General features: G+C 39.3%; 1 protein-coding gene across 1 annotated transcript in view; it reads left to right on the top strand.

Annotated features, from left to right (window-relative positions):
• Rhau (ATP-dependent RNA helicase Rhau) overlaps nt 1-17,112 on the top strand; it is a 125,714-nt gene that overhangs the window by 3,943 nt on the left and 104,659 nt on the right. The window contains exons 2-3 of the mRNA XM_076205440.1: nt 2,645-2,691; nt 7,088-7,246. Of these exons, the coding sequence (XP_076061555.1) occupies nt 2,652-2,691; nt 7,088-7,246 (199 nt within the window). The 5' untranslated portion in view covers nt 2,645-2,651. The remainder of the gene's footprint in view (nt 1-2,644; nt 2,692-7,087; nt 7,247-17,112) is intronic.

Raw genomic sequence — 17,112 nt, forward strand, 5'->3', positions numbered from 1 at the left:
CATCAATCTTCCTTTCCTATGCTTTTCATTTCTCTCCATGTATATTTCTTCCTTTAGTTCAGTTTCAGTGAGTATATTGTCACTCCAATTGGTGTCTTCTATTGGATTTTATACACAATTTCAGGTTCTGTTGTGAATATTAAATCTAGTTTCGATGGCTCCTAATTATTTCTGTATCTGGTGTTTTCACTGACCCACTGAGTCATTGTGTATTCCATGGTCATATCCAGTAGTACATTACTCCACAAGTCGTCTCCTCCTCCCAACAAATTTCTTTGCAATTGAAGTCCCCCATAATCACCAGATTACCCCCGCCCATTAGTATCTCATTTAATGATTGCCTTGTATCTTCTAGCATTTTCATATGCTCATTCACTTTCCAAGCGTTTGTTTTTTGGGGGCACCACAAACTTTCTATTTTTCATGTTCTTGTCTTCAACTTTTATCATGATCATTTCTACATTACCTTTGCCCTCCACAATTTTTGTCACATTCAAGTTTTTCTTGGTCAAGAACATGATTCCTCGTCCCTGTTTCTTGTCTGTTTTTAATCCAGTAATTGTATAGTCCATGTCCAACATTGGTGGATGGTATTTCATCCCTTAGTTTAGTCTCCACAATTCCCATTGTGTCTGGTTTTTCTTCTAGCAGGCAATCATTAAGTTCATTCAGTCATGAAATTAATCTATCGATGTTAGTATATGCCACTTTCAATTTTCTTCTCCATTTTTTTTTTTTTTTTTTTTGTCTTTGGTTTGCCCATTCTGATGTACCATTTCCTCAGTCTCATGTCAATTACTCTCCAATGGAATCCTTGCTTTCTGTCTCCGTTCTCTTCACATTTTTTCCTTTGCTTCATCTCTTAGTGTCTTTTCTTTTCCTAATTGTTCAATACTCATTTATCTTTTTATCCATATCTTATTGTACATTCCACTTCTTGCCAAGTTACCTACTTTTTCAAATATGTCTTCTACTACCATTTGTGATCTTAGTTTTATCTTTAGGGGTCGATTTCTATCCTTAGAATAGTGACCGATCCTATATGTTTCGTCAACGTCTTTACCTGCATCTTGGGCTCCCTCCTGAATTTCTTTTAGGATTGCTATTGCTGTCTCTTTTTCTTCTTTTTCTCTCATGTACCTCGCCAAACCATGTTTTTCTTTTAGTCCATATACCACAATACATTTTTTCCTATCCACTGTGTCTCTGACCCAATTTGCTTTTTCATTAATTACTTGGATAATAGTGTCTTTTGCATTTTCCTGCATTTGTTGTTGGACTATTTCTTTGAAAACAATTTCTTTATTTTCAATGTTTTCCTTCCATTTCTTAATATTTTGGATACTTTCCTCACCTAAGTTCTCTACGATTTTTTTTCATTTCTTGTGTTTTGTTGTTTACCTCTTTTTTTTTTAAGTTTTCGCTATTGGTAGTATCATTAATTCTCTTCTTTTCATTATCACTCTTCAGCTCTCTTATATCCTTTTTCATTTCCTTAATCTCGTTTCTTAGATCCAAGTTAGTTTTCCTCAGGTCGGAAATCTCAAAGTTTGCTTGCGCTAAGCAATCCATTAGTCCAACGATTTCGTTTCTTAAGTCCATAATTTCATTCTCCCACCGTATCCTATTTTTGCTCATTTCCCTCTCTATCTCTAAGATTCGACTTAAACTCCTGCTTTTGTACTTACTAAATCCAGAAAAAGCATCTTTGTGATATTCCTGCATGGTCCTAGAAGTGGTGTAATGTTTGTTTACATCGGGGTTCGGCATGACGTCACCAGATGGCTCTGATTCGCAGTTGTCTTTCGAGTCAGACTTTTCGTTATTTTCCTTCATTTTTTGCTAATTACGTCTTAATACATTTAACTAGCACTGCAGAGATATCATTTCGGACACCCACGATTTCTCCCCTCCCCTACAATACAAACCAGGTTTCCTTTTTCATCGTTTATCTTCTTTGGGGCCCAGCAGCAATGAATGTGTTGACAGTTCCGTGGTGTGTGTGTGTGTGTGTGTGTATTTACCTAGTTGTATTTTACAGGAAGGGGAGCTACGCTCATGGCATCCTGCCTTTGTATCTCTCAGTGTCTAGTTTGCTCTTAAATTTGTGTGTGTGTGTATATTTACCTAGTCGTATCTTGCAGGAAGAGAGCTATGCCTCTAGTGACCCGCTGTTGTATCTTTCAGCACCCAGTTTATTCTTAAAGTCATGTATAGTTTTAGCACTCACTGTTTCCTCTTTCAGTTTGTTCCAGATATCTATTACTCTTTGTGGAAAGCTATTCTTTATCAGATATCTTCTGTAACTATCCTTCTTAAGTTTCTTCTCATGTCCTCTTGTAGCTCTTCTGTCCCATTTTAATAGGTCATCCCTATCAAGAATTTCCATCCCTTTCACAAATCTGTAAATGGTTATCAAATCACCTCTTTCTCTTCTTTGTTCTAGAGTTGGTAGATTTAGTTTGTCCAATCTTTGTTTGTATGTCAAATTGCAAATTGTTGGTGCTATATTTGTCATTGCTCTTTGAATACTTTCTATTTTTTTTTGTATATATACAGTATATAGATATATATAAATACACATATACATATCATATATATTTATGTATATATTTGTAAATATACTTTTTTTTCCAACCCACAGGAATTTAATGATGTATGGTGGGGGAGGTCAAGGATGGAGAGACCAATGTAAGTATTGAAGATTTATTAGTACAATAAAACCATGTTATTGTGTCAGTGATGTGGAGGTTAGGTATTAAAGCCATGTTGTTATGAAATTTTTACCCAATTACTAGGGTTTTGGTTGGAATTCTCCCAAACTCCTTGCTATGACCTTTTTGTTGGAGAAGAGTGCAAAATATACAGAGGAGTAAGATCCCTGGTCCCCTCACTCCATCCCTATTTCACAATCTGTAACATGCATGGGAACATTGTAGTGGCATTTGACCTATTCAAAAACAACTTTTTCATATTTTCATACATTACTGTACTTTTCCCCATGCTTTTTGACCTGAAAATGCCAAAAATTACATCCATTCTTATCTAGAATGTATGGAACCATTGCTGCATGGAGACTGAAATTTTTTGCTATCTATCTTATAACCACAGGGGCCAATTTTGAGGAATTTCTAAGCATATTTTGTGGTATTTCTAATTATCCAAGATAGAGCAACAAATAAAGTACCAAATGAATGAGCAGGATCTATTCTACAAATATCAGCAATTAGAATTGATGAATTTCCCCATGACTTTCAATAGATACGAAATCCTTTAAAATATTGACATTATACTAATCTGGAGACAGTTCATGGAGCAAGATAGAGGAACAAAATAGTTAACAGATTAAAAAAAAATTAATGTTCTTTTGAATGTTTACAATCTGATTAACATTGTACAAAAAATGGCATGTTGTTTATAATTATTACAGAAATATAAGATTTCATACATTTGACATATACCAAGTGGAAAGTGTAATTTTGCAGCAAGTCAAACCATCAACTGAAACTACCAAAATAATCAAGATTATATGTATCAAAATGATGTTACACAGTTATTTGTTAAGTGTTTGCTTCTTGAAGCTTTCGAAACACCGTCTGTCGTATACCACAGCATGGAGGAGATATTCCTTCTGCTTGGGATCTTTGGTGTTGACATTTGCAAAATCACTCATCTTAACTCCATGCTCAGCGATGTCAGTCACTACTCTGAGGTTTCTCACATATTCTGAGACTTTCTTGTAGTCCTCCTTCTCTGGCCATGATTCAACCTGATCCAGGAGCCAGTCAGGTCCAATGCTGAGGATGTCTAACAGAACATGGGAGTCCAGACCAATGAGATCTACTAGTGTGGTCTTGGCTGTCACCTGAAACACAGGTCTTCCCTTTTGAAGCTGTCTGGCTTCTGAGTGGCATGCAGCTGAACAGCAATGTCCTGTTTCTGCTTGTCACTCATCCTGCTGCTGAAGAGCATGAATGGCATGGCCTCCTGTGTCAAGTACCACTTGTGATTTTCCATCATCTGCTTCAGTAACCTCTGGGTCTGATCTCTTGTACTTCAATATGTCCTGGATGAGCTGAAGATAATTCACAGGAGCATCCATAGCAGATGTTGACATCATCCACATTGGTGTGTAGAACAGTGACAGGAAAATGTTGAGTTGTTCCAGCTTTGCAACAGTCTCTTCATCATACTCAAGCTGGTCACAAAACATTGGCTTCTTCATGGAATACAAGTTCCTGACCAACCATCAGGCCTGGTGAATGTCCCCTGGTCAACTACAGTGAATCCCACAGGGAGGTGTGCCTCCAAGAACAATCACTGTGAGCTCAGTCATTTCCTTGTAGTCAGCTCTCGGTGGCTTCTCAGATGTGAGGATGTCATGAAGTATTTCCTTAAAATCCCTCTTCTTTTCCCTGAGCCATTTGCTTCGGATCATCAGGGTTTTAGAGGTGTCTGTTGTCAGTTTCCCCCATACATCCTTGAAGTGTCTGAACCAGGAATTCTCTAGGCTCTTCACCTTGCCAAACAGCTTTTCCCAGACTGCTCCAACTAGCTCTTCCAGGATGTGGTGTCTGCATGCCAGGTAAAACACTAGTTTCAGCTTTTCCTCAAGCAGTTTGGAAGCTCCCCTGTGTACTCCACTGTTGCTGGATGTAGTGTCAAAAACAAGGGCAGTTATGACACCTGTAAGCCCCCATGTCTCCAACAAGTCCATTGATGCCTCAGCTTGAACTGTGTCTGTTGAGCTGTCGATGACAGGTAAACAAATCTCCAACATCATCTCTCCACAAAGAGTCTTCCTGGCACCCAAATCTGATTTAGGGTGTCAGGAGTGATATAATGATAATCCAGTGATCCCCTGGTATTCATGAGGGTTAGGTTCCAAGACCCCTCATGGATAGTGAAAAATCACAGGTAGTGGCACACCCCTTAAAAATACATTAGAATACCCTTTATAATGGTACAAACTTTGTTTTAACATTTTTGTTTTATGATGTAAATAAATATCAGTATATTTATGTAAGCACTTTAATATAGTAATAAATTTTGATAATATAGTAAAATAGACCTGTGCTCACCAATAATGAAAAATTTATCGAATCTTGCGCCTTGTGCTACTCTCAACTTGTCAGCCAATAGAGTGGCCAGAAACATTGGTGCTGGAGATGCTTGTATCACATGCCACATTTTTATTTTTTATATTTAAGTTTTGTAACAGGACCAGAGGAGGGATTAAGGAATTTAGTGACAGAGTGTGGGACAGTGTGCAAAAGAAGGAAGTTGAAAGTAAATGTGGGTAAAAGTAAGGTGATGAGATGTATAGGGGCAGAGGATGGCAGCAAATTGGAAGCGAGTATTAAGGAAGAGAGGCTGGAGGAAGTGGATAGCTCTTTAGATGCTTGGGGGTAAATGTGGCAGGAATGAGAGGAGTGGAGGTAGAATGTAGAGTGAGAGAAACAAATAAATGCCTTTGGGGGATTAGAAAATGTAATGAGAAATGGACATTTGGGAGTGGATGCTAGAGGAGATTGTATGAAGGGGTGCTTGTGCTGACAGTACTATATGGGGCAGGAACTTGGGACATAAGAGAGGAAAAGTTTAAATTTGGTCAAGATGAAATGTCTGAGAAGTAAGGTAGGGGCCACTAGGTAGGATAGTGGGAAACAAGGAGGTGGGGAGGAGAGTGGAGGTGGAAAAGGAATTGGGAGATAGTTGATGAAAGAGTTTTGGGATGGTTTGGACACATGGAAGGAATGAGTGAAGAAAGATTAATGAAATAAGTGTGGAAGGCAAAGGTGGATGGAGTGAACAGGATGAGGCAACCAACGATGAGATGGATGGATGGGGTAGAAGAGGAAGGAAGGAAGGGAGAAGACAGAAGGTAGGTGTGAGTGGAGAATGGTTGTATATGGATGATGCTGTGATGCATAGAATGGAGTGAGCTGGGGGTGGGGTTAGGGAGTGGTTATGTGTGAATGATATTTTGCCACAGACCAAAGGGATTTCTTCCTGTCTTCTCGTTTTCAGCATAAGGGGACAGAGGGGGGGGGGGTCGTCAATTAAATGAAGCAACTTTGCTGTGGATGTGCTGTGTCTTGCTGCATTGCTTCTGACCCAGGGCATTGGGTGATGTACAGGGATGACCTGTCATCCAGGAGGAGTCAAGAAAAGAGGGAGGGAGGGGTGGTGAATGGGACTGGAGTGGGTGGGGATATAATGGGTGGAAGTGGAATCATACCTTTTAACTTTGGCTACCTCCCTTGTAAGGGGACCTTGGTATATGTATGTACATATATTTTTTATATTAGTTTGTGTACTGTATATTGCCACTTCGTTTATTTTTGATTAATGAATATATTAAATAATGATAGATTTTAAGTTTGAAAGTCGAAAAAAATTATGGTTTCAAGCACTGGTACAGAGATGCATAGGCCTGCCAGATATGTGGGAGAATTGTGAATACACATTATTTAGGTTTGATGGGAAAAGATGCAGATATATAGGGTCACAAATGGCGAGTCATGGATGGGAGGGGGTTCACTGTATTGGCAGTGATATTAATAATAGTTATTACCTCAAGTTTTATCAAATGGAAAACCTGCATCCTAACAGCAACTGGCAACAGTTCTCAGGCCCTCCTAAGATCTCTCTGGGAAAAAACTTTGGACTGTTGTCAATGTTGACTGGTGTAGGATTGTTTCTATGTTACCAACTGAAAGTAGTAGGAGGGGTGCAGTTGCCAGATGTCAGCTCTACATGTGCAAAAGGTGTGAGAAATACAGTAGAAGTTGATTGAGATTGTGGGCCCAGTCCAGAAATTGAGTGTCGCCTCTCAGGGCTGAACCTTATGATGGAGGAGAGGGGGTTGACAGGTTTTGATAAGGAGCTGATTTGCTGGCCATCTTGCAGGACCAATACATGCAAATACCCAACAGTGGTCCATGAGGATTGTTACATTTTGGAAATTCATTCAATATTTTATCTTACCCTTTTCTTTAATACAGGTGTCCCCTAGAAAATACATTTGTTATTGGATGTAATGTGTTATAATTAAGAGTGTAATTTATTTTATCCTCTCCCCTAGGGAGTCAAAGGGAAAGCGGATATGGAGGTCGTGGCAGAGGTGGCTACGGAGGGAGAGGAGGAGGTAGCTACAGAGGTGGTGGTGGTGGTAGTAGAGGTGGTGGGAGAGTAAGAGGAGGAAGAGGAGGACCCCCTCCAGGCCTGAAAGGCAAAGAAATTGGTAAGTAGAAAATATTGTGTTCTCCATTTATAGATTAGGCTTAACTGTGATCTAAGTGCAACTTCACCTATGTTAAAAGTGAGGTATCATTTGATGGACTAAAGTTAAATTCATTTACTGCCAAAACTTCTGTTATCTTGTGATAGGGTCCTTGAAACTTTGCATTAAATCTATTTCACACTAAATTGAAATTTTTATTTAATGGGAAAATGCATATAGCTAAAGTCTGAGAATGGGAAGTATTGATTATTCATGTAACAGATATTGAATTACACCAGCCAATGTAAAATAAACGAAATAAAGACTGTTACCATTATGCTGAAACACTCATTCAGTTAATGACACAACCATAAGACATGGATGCAAAACTGTATTCAGAAGCAGTCAGCTGACTGACTATCTTGTGTAAAATCCAAATGGGGAAATATTATTAGTGGAGTACCCCAGGGCTCTGTTTTGGGTCCCTTATTGTTCATTATACATATAAACAATTTGGGCAATGAGATTATTTATGATGTTGGTAAACCTGCAGATGACTCAAAAATAAGATGCCATATCAGGTCAGGGGAGGTGCCAGGATAGTGCAGGGTCTTAACAAATTGCTTGCATGGTCAGTGAAATGGCAAATGAACTTCAATACAGATGCTCCTCAACTTACGTTTTAGTTACGTTCCGAATGGCCGAATGTAAGTTGAAAATGAACGTAAGTTGTTACTGTACTATACATCCGTAAATTCTATTACCGTATCTTATAAAACACCCCTAAATCATTAATTATACACATAACATTGTAAAATAATAACATTAATTTCAAATAAATTAAATTCAAGCAACATAAATTGAGATGGTGGAGGAGGAGGGGGAAGATGAGGAGGAGGAGGAGGCAAGGCATGTTCAGTTTGTCGTTTGTGCAATGTAAACAATGGATGCAGCGTCATGCGCAAATATCGTTTGAACTACGGAGAGTGCGCTAATCTAAAAAATTCACATTTTTTTTTTTTTTACATTTTTTTTTTTTTTTTACAGTCGGTTCAAACGTAAAATCGAAAAAACGTAAAACGAATGAACGTAAGTAGAGGAGCGTCTGTATCTCAAAGTGTAGTTTGTTAAACATAGGTTTACACTACTTAGGAAACAGGTATAGCTTAGATAACACCTTTTTAGGGAAAATATAATGACCTTAAATCCAGAAAACTGTACTAGCACTAAGAGTAGAGCCAACAGTGCATAAGGATTTATTGCTAGGACAGTTACAAACAAAAGTGCAGATGTAGTTATCAAACTATCTGGCAATAGTTAGACCCATCCTTGACTATGCAGTACAGTTTTGGTATCTGTCCTATATAATGGATATAAATTCACTAGAATCGGTACAGAAGAGAATGATCAAAATGATACATGGGGTTAGAAATTTACCTTTTATAGACATGCTTGGGCACCTCTACTTGCACTCTTGAAAAACATAGAGTATAGGGTGATCTAATAAAAATATTCAAGGGGTTTATCAAGGGTGATGCTGACAAGGTCATCATGTCAAGACAACAGAGCAAACTCGGAAAAATGGATTTAAATTGGACAAATTGAGATTAAAGAAGGAAATAGGCCAAAACTGGTTTACCAATCAAATGGTTAACAAATGGAACAGACTTAGTAATCATGTAATTGGTGCAGACACTGTTGGTTGTTTCAAGAGAATTTTAAGAGAATGCTAGATAGTTTTATGGATGTAGATAATAGGTGATAATGGACATGGAACTGGCTAGCATAGACCTTATAGTCTCTTGCAGTCTCCTTCATTTTCATGTTCTTATGTTTACATGGTAGATGATGATAGGGAAACTAAGACATTTGGAACTGAACAGTTACAGTTACAGCAGCATTATTTGTTCTCGTTCACCCTGAATGTTAATAATCACAGAAAATGCGATGAAGCCTGTTCATAGAATATGGGGGTCACTGGTCACTCAGCTACACCAACAAAATACAGAAGAACCTGGAAACTAAGGACACTGAAGCAACAGGTTTTGGTTACTACGAACAAATTCTGGAGAATAAAGATTTTGACCAAAATAAGAAAATTCCCATGGAAATGTGGCAATACCAGATATTTTTGGTGTTACAGTTGTTTTAGTTTATCCCTCATACTCATATATGCACTTAGACTACATTACTGAACATTCTTTTAAATGTTGACCTCTCGAAAATTATAACACCTATGTATTTACCTAATTGTAGTATGCAGGAAAGGAGCAATGCTCATTGGGAAATGTCTCTTATTCTCAAGTTTTCAAATACACCTAGACTGAAATTCGTGTGTGTTCCGTGTTATGAGCCATGAGTGGGATATATGACGATGCCGGCGTCAACTTCCTGATTATATTTGTTTTATTGCTGACCTCTGTATTCTGTGAACAGGCTTAATCATATTTTCTGTGATGTTTTGTTTATTCAGGGTGAAACAGAATGAGTAACAGTAGAAACTATATTTTGTAATGTGTGTATTGTCATGCATCCTGATGTGTGCATGAATATTTGACTTACATTGAAGAGGTTAATGCTGTACCAAGATTTAGGGCATAGTTATATGATTGTGTTTATTTGCGGTGGTACTAATTACCGACAACTGCCAACAACTCCGATCCTATTGTTTTTAATACCGGATAGAATGAGAAATGAGGTAAGGAGGAGAGCAGGGGTGGAAAGGGAGTTGGGAGATAGGGTTGATGAAAGAGTATTGGGATGATTTGGATACATGGAAAGAATAAGTGAAGGAAGATTAGTAAAAGAAATGTGGAAGGCACAGGTGGAGGGAGTGAACATGAGGGGATGACCAAGGATGAGATGGATGGATGGGGTAAAAGGGGCATTGGGAAAGGAGATGTCTGTTGAGGAAGGAAGGGAGAAGATAGAAGATAGGGGTGAGTGGAGAATGGTTGTGTATGGATGATGCTGTGATGCATGGAAGGGAGTGGGTTGGGGATGAGGGAGGGGTGTTAGGGAGTGTGTGTGAATGATATTTTGATGGACCCCAAAGGGATTTCTTCCAATCTTCTCTTTTTCTGCATGAGGGGACAGAGAGGGGGGGTTGCTGATTAAATGAAGCGGCCTCACTGTGGATGTGCTGTGTCTTGCTGCATTACTTCTGACCCAGGGCAGTAGATGAGATGCAGAGATGACCCATCATTCAGGAGGAGCCAAGATAAGAGGGAGGGAGGAGTGGTAAATGGGAACAGAGTATGTGGGGATGAAATGGGTGGGAGTGGAATTATGCCTTTGACTTTGGCTACATCCCTTGTAAGGTGGAAGAAGCCCTTGATGTATGTAGTTAATATTAGCATAAATGTATTTGTGTCTCATTGTTTCTGTAATTTTTAAAGCATTTGGCTGCATCCATATCAAGATAATCAAGATATGATACACTACTGACAACTCAACGCAGTCGACACCATGAACTGTCTTGTAGCTTGTGTTGTCAGTCAAGTCAGTATATCCAGGACATGTAAGAAATCTTAATATCTTGATATTGACATGGCCACATGCTTTCAAACTTGCAGATATGATCAAATATGGTACAATATTAACTAAGAAAAAAAAATGTGGACATGATGGGAGTTAACCATAGTAACAGAACTGCCTTGTAGCTCAGGTTTTTTCAGTAAGATTAAAATGCACTTATACAAGATCATGTATATAGTTCTAGTTCTAGTACTACTCAACATTCAAGATAGGTCCATCCTCGGACCTCAGTTAGTTCATCTTCCACAATGGGTTGTGCTAATTACTGTCTGGTACCATCTAGAGTAAGGTGATGAGATGTACAAGGGGTGAAAGTGGCAGTAGACTGGAAGTGAACATTAAGGGAGAGCGACTGGAGGAAGTGGATAGTTTTAGATACTTGGGTGCAAGTGTAGCAGGAAAAGGTGGAGTGAAGGTGGAGGTAGAATGTAGATTAAGAGAAGCGAGTAAATGCCTTGGTGGTTTAAAGAGTGTAATGAGGAATAGACATTTGGGGATGGATGCGAAGAGGAGACTGTATGAAGGAGTGATTGTGCCAACAGCACTGTATGGGGCAGAAACGTGGAACATAAGAGAAGAAGAGAGAAGGAGTTTGAATGTGTTTGAGATGAGGTGTCTGAGAAGTATGGTGGGGGTTACTAGGCTGGATAGAGTGAGAAATGAGGAGGTGAGGAGGAGAACAGGGGTGAAAAAGGATTTGGGAGATAGGGTTGATGAAAGAATATTAGGATGGTTTGGACACATGGAAAGAATGAGTGAAGAAAGACTAGTAAAAGAGGTATGGAAGGCAGATGTGGAGGGAGTGAACATGAGGGGACGTCCTAGGATGAGGTGGATGGATGGGGTGAACGGGGCTTTGGGGAAGAGGGGAATGTCTGTTGAGGAAGGAAGGGAGAGGACGGAAGACAGAGGTGAGTGGAGAATGGTTGTATATGGATGATGTTGTGACTGCATGAGGAGGAATGGGTGGAGGGGTGGGGGGTGGTTTAGTATGTGTGAGTAAATTTTGACGCAGCCCAAAGGGATTTCTCCCCGTCCTCGCCTTATATGCAAAGGGGGACGGAGAGGGGGGGTCGCCGATTAAATGAAGCGGCCTTGCTGTGGATGTACTGTGTCTTGCGACACTGCTTCTGACCCAGGGCGGTGGGCAGGGTGCAGGGATGACCCGTCATCCAGGAGGTGCTCAGATGAGAGGAAGGGTGGGAGGGGTGTGGAGTGTATTTAGGGATGAAATGGGTGGGAGTGTTTTTATGCCTTTCCCTTTTTGGCTACCTCCCTTGGAAGGGGGAAAAAGCCTTGGTATATGTATGTATGTATGTACCATCTAGAGTAGTCCAGACACCATTTGATACCATCAGAGTAGTCCAGACACTGTTTGGTACTGTCCAGAGCCATCCAAACACCACCCAGTGCTATCTGGTACCATCAGGACATTGCCTGAACGTGATATGTTATCATCTAGGTGGGGCCATACTAAAGACTGTCAAGGACCAACAAGTAATTCAAAATGACTGACAAACAGTATGTAAATTAACATAATGCTTGTTTTTGTAGTGAAACTTTTTTCTGAAACATCCTGTCCCAAACTGCCAACACTTACCAGTCAACTGATAAGTAACTGAAAATGACCTATAAGCAGCAGTAAATAACAATTTCACCACAAAACAACCATTATGCTAGTTTGTATGCTGCTTGTCTATCATTTTGAGTTACATGTCATTCTAAATATGTTACTTGTTGGTTGACTGGTAAGTGTTGGCAGTTCAGGACAGGACTTTTTGACAGAGATTTTTTATTTTTTTATTTATCTTTAAATATATGATGTACCAGAAATAATTTTCACCACAAAAACAAGCATTATTATTATGTTGCTTGTTGGTCATTTTTAGTTACTTGTCAGTCCTTGTTAGTCTTTATTATGATCCTATTTTAGTGGTATATGTTGTCTAGACAATGTCCTGACAGCTCTGGACAGTACCGGACAGTGACCGGATGGATCTGGACAATATAGCCTTACCTTCACTCAGATGTACTTCATCCACCTTTGTGTCATTTCTCACCTCAAACATTACCCCTCCACCCATTATACCTTCTGTCTCTTCTCCATGGGGTGTATCTATTGCCCCCCAACTGTAGATCAACATTTTTGGGGAGTTTGGTTTCCACTTGACACAAAAGATCAGGCTTCTTTGTACCTCTTCAATATGAGTCAGATATTTGCGTGCACACCAGGTAGCCTGATGATACCATCACAATAAACACAAAGTATAAAGTTACTGCTGTTATATTCATTTTCTTTCACCCTGAATAAATATAATGTTACAGAAAACGTGATCAAGCCTGTTCACAAAATACGGAGGTCAGCAACAACTACGAAATAAATATTATCAGGAAGTCGACGTTGGCATCCTCATATACCCCACTCGCAGCTCATGACGCATACATAGACATCATCATATTCAAGAGGTTAAGTAAATGTTTATCTCCAACCTGGCCGATAGTAAATCATCAACATTAGCATATGCTACTGTAAGTTTCCTTGTAGTATTTCCTTTGCAATACTGCCTTCCTATGTTAAAAAGAAAAAAATAAATAGAATAAAATCCTCATATTCTGATTGACAACTTGCCAAAAAAAAAATGCTGTTTTTTTATTTTATCTTATTTATTTATTTTTTTCTTCTGACCTATCATTTTTTGCTTTGGCTTCTTCTAAGAGATTTTGTGTATTTGGTTATTAATCCTTGTTAGAATCTTTCCTACTTGCATATACCAAGGGCTTTTTCCCCCTTACAAGGGAGATAGCCAAAAAACAAAGGCATAAAAATCATTCCCACCCATTCCATCCCCAATACACTCCACTCCCCTCCACCCTCTACCCTCCCTCTTATCTTGGCACCACCTGGATGACTGGTCATTCTTGTATCTTGTCCACTGCCATGGGTCAGAAAGTGTTACAAGACACAGCACATCCACAGCAAGGCTGGTTCATTAAATTGGCGACGTCCCCTCATGCAGAAAAGGAGAAGAGGGGGAGAAATCCCTTTAGGCTGCATCAAATTTTCTCACACATACTACCTCACCCTCCATCCCCCCACCCATTCCACCTCATGCATCATAACATCATCCATATACAACCCTTCTCCATTCACCCGTCTTCTGTCCTCTCCCGTTCTTCCTCAATAGACATTCCTCTCTTCCCCAAAGCCCCTTTTACCCCATCCATCCATCTCATCCTAGGTCACCCCCTCATGTTCACTCCCCCCACCTCTGCCTTCCACACTTCTTTTACTAGTCTTTCTTCACTCATTCTTTCCATGTGTCCAAACTCTTCCAATACTCATTCATCCACCCTGTCTCCCAACTCCCTTACCACCCCCGTTCTCCTCCTCGCCTCCTCATTTCTCACTCTGTCCTACCTAGTAACCCCTATCATACTTCTCAGACACCTCATCTCAAACACATTCAAACTCCTCTCTTCCTCTCTTATGTTCCAAATATTTCTCAATTTTTCCTCTCATGCTGTCTTCTAAGACTTGCTGATTACTTTGCCATGAATTGCAACTTAATTTTATTTTCATTGGACATGTGCTATTTCTCTTACAGATGTAACCAACACATGCTGTCAGTCTAGTCTGTTACATCCAAGCCCCTCCCTAGAGTTATTGAGGTAACTCCCCTTTTTTCTCATCTCCTTTTTCTGGTGTAACTTCCATGAGGTGATGTAGTCTTCTCTGCAACCAAAGAGTAAGATGCATCTAGTCTTGTCAACTACATCTCTGACAAGAGGTTCTCCTTTTTTTATGATAACCTTGACTGTTTCTTCTAGGCTAACTCTTCTCTATTGCTTCATAATCTCTTTAAAGGTTACTCTGTTCCTCTTATCCTCATTTGTTGTTGGCCTATCCTCTTTTTCCTCCATGGTGTTGAAGATTTTTTCACTTATGTATCAAAGTTTCATTTTCCTTTCTCAGTTTATCAGTCTCTACTTTTTGAACCAGGTTTGTTCCTATTTAATGGTCAAGTTTTTGCTCCAGATCATGCAATTGGAAATTAAATCTCTTAATCTTTTTAACTCTGTCAGAATTTCTCTTCCATAGAAGAGTAATGTATATTTTCTATACACAATCATGCACGCAAACAACACAACATACACTCTATAAAGGATTTGTGGGAAAACCCAGTTTCGGCTGTGGCCTTCCTTGGGGAGACGGGACTGCTCGGACAGACAGTCTAGGGAACGACAACAACAAAAAATCTCTCTCCCTCTCCCTCTCTCTCTTGCTAGCACTACATTGATCAAGTTTTTCAATGGACTTACCTTTTTGGGTGTAAAACTTTCAAAATCTGCAGTTAGTAAAACTTTCAAAATCTGCAATTATTAATGTAAATAAAAAAAAGCAACACTTTAATGTATATAGACTAAAATTATTTTTTATTTTTTATTTCCTATCATGAGCAATTTTGCAGATGAATACCAATATTTTCCCTCCCTGACTTGCTCCAAATATTGGAATCAGCAGTGTTTTGCCGCAACTGTGAGCCTGAATTGCTTTCCCCTCTGACCATACAAATGGCAAGAATTTTCATCTGGCTTTGCCTGTTGTCATTATGTCTGGATTTTGGTATGCAGTTAGGTACACAACTCTTTATCCGAAACACTTGGGGCCAGCTGCATTTCGGATTTCGGGATTTTTTCGGATTTTGGAACAAATACTAGCTGTCCCAGTGAAGTTTGGGCAGCATTCCATATACATTTTTATTACAGCAGAAATGTGTAAATACTCAAATAACTGGGATAAAGACTTTGGTATTATTACAGCTTATTTATAGAGTGATGTACTGATTAATGAAATAAATAATCAAAAACATGAATAATGAAACAGTGGAGGTAACTTATCGTATTTTTCCGACCATAAGTCGCACCCGTAATTTGCTATTCCCCGTCTTTACATAAGGCGCACCTGGTCTCGTCATCGGATAATCATGCATATGTGAGTGCATTCAGAACTGAACATTTTCGTTGTTGAATGAGAAAAATCGGTTGGGATTTAGCAAAATTACAAAAATAAATGATATATATTTTTATTTTGGTCAGTGAAATCAGACCACCTCCATGGACGGTCTGCCCTGCCAGTACCCCTAAAAAACAACATAAACATGTTACGGGAATTGTGGGGAATAAAACCAACATTAGCAGTTTTATTCCTGGAATTCTCTATTCACTTAAAAACACAAGATATAGCAATAGAAAATAATTAATTTTGTAAATTATAATGTATCAACGTAATATGCAATTTTGTGAGCGGAAATAAAAAACAAAAAAGGTGCTAAAACAAATTTCGTAAGTAACGAAGTCGTGTCGGACGAATGGTACGCCATGTTTGTTATGATAGATGCTGACATTGAAGAAATGAAAGGATGATAAATTCGTCTAACCTAACCTAACCTGTGTTTAATAAATCATTACCTGCAAATTAAATGTCATCCGGCTCGTCATTGTCGTCGTCGTGAGAGACGTTGGCGGGTTTTTCAACCACTCTCTCAGCTTGCAGGGTATACAAAGTTCTTGCAGCTTGAAGGAATGCATGTATCTCCGCTCCATAACATTCCTTCAAGAAAATGTACCTGGTGAGGTACTGTCGGAAGTACCGAGGCCGTCAATTGACAGACGACAAGATGGCGTCCCAATCCTATGCTACCGACTTCGTTCATTAGCATATTTGCTTGTTGCAAGGTATTTTTTATTTTCATTTCCGCCCACAAAATTGCATATTACGCTGATACATTTTGATTTACATAATTGATAATTAATTTTCTATTGCTATATTGCGTCCATGGTCGAAACTAAAAAATACCCAAATGACTAAAGTCGGAGTGGAGCGAGACTAGATGCAGCCCGAAGGAATTTCTCCCCGTCTTCTCCTTTTCTGCATGAGGGGATAGAGAGGGGGTGTCGCCAAATTTATGAAGCGGCCTTGCTGTGGATGTGCTGTGTCTTGCGACACTGCTTCTGACCCAGGGCAGTGGACAGGATGCAGGGATGACCCGTCACCCAGGAGGTGCCAAGATAAGAGGGAGGGAGGAGGGTGGAGGGGAGTGGAATATATAGGAAATGGAATGGGTGGAAGTGGTTTCTATGCCTTTTTCTTTTTGGATAACCCCCCATGTAGAGGGAAAACTCTGGTATATGTATGTATGTATGTACCAAGAACATTCTGATTTTGGAACTTTTTAGTTTTCAGAATTTCAGATAAAGGGTTGTGTACCTGTATAAATAGTGATGTTAGTAAGTTTGCGGACGACACTAAAATAGGACGCCTAATTAGGTCAGGAGATGACGCAGAGATT

Source organism: Oratosquilla oratoria, chromosome 2 (genome assembly GCF_046742065.1).
Source record: "Oratosquilla oratoria isolate Oo_2021 chromosome 2, ASM4674206v1, whole genome shotgun sequence".
Lineage (NCBI taxonomy): Eukaryota > Metazoa > Arthropoda > Malacostraca > Stomatopoda > Squillidae > Oratosquilla > Oratosquilla oratoria.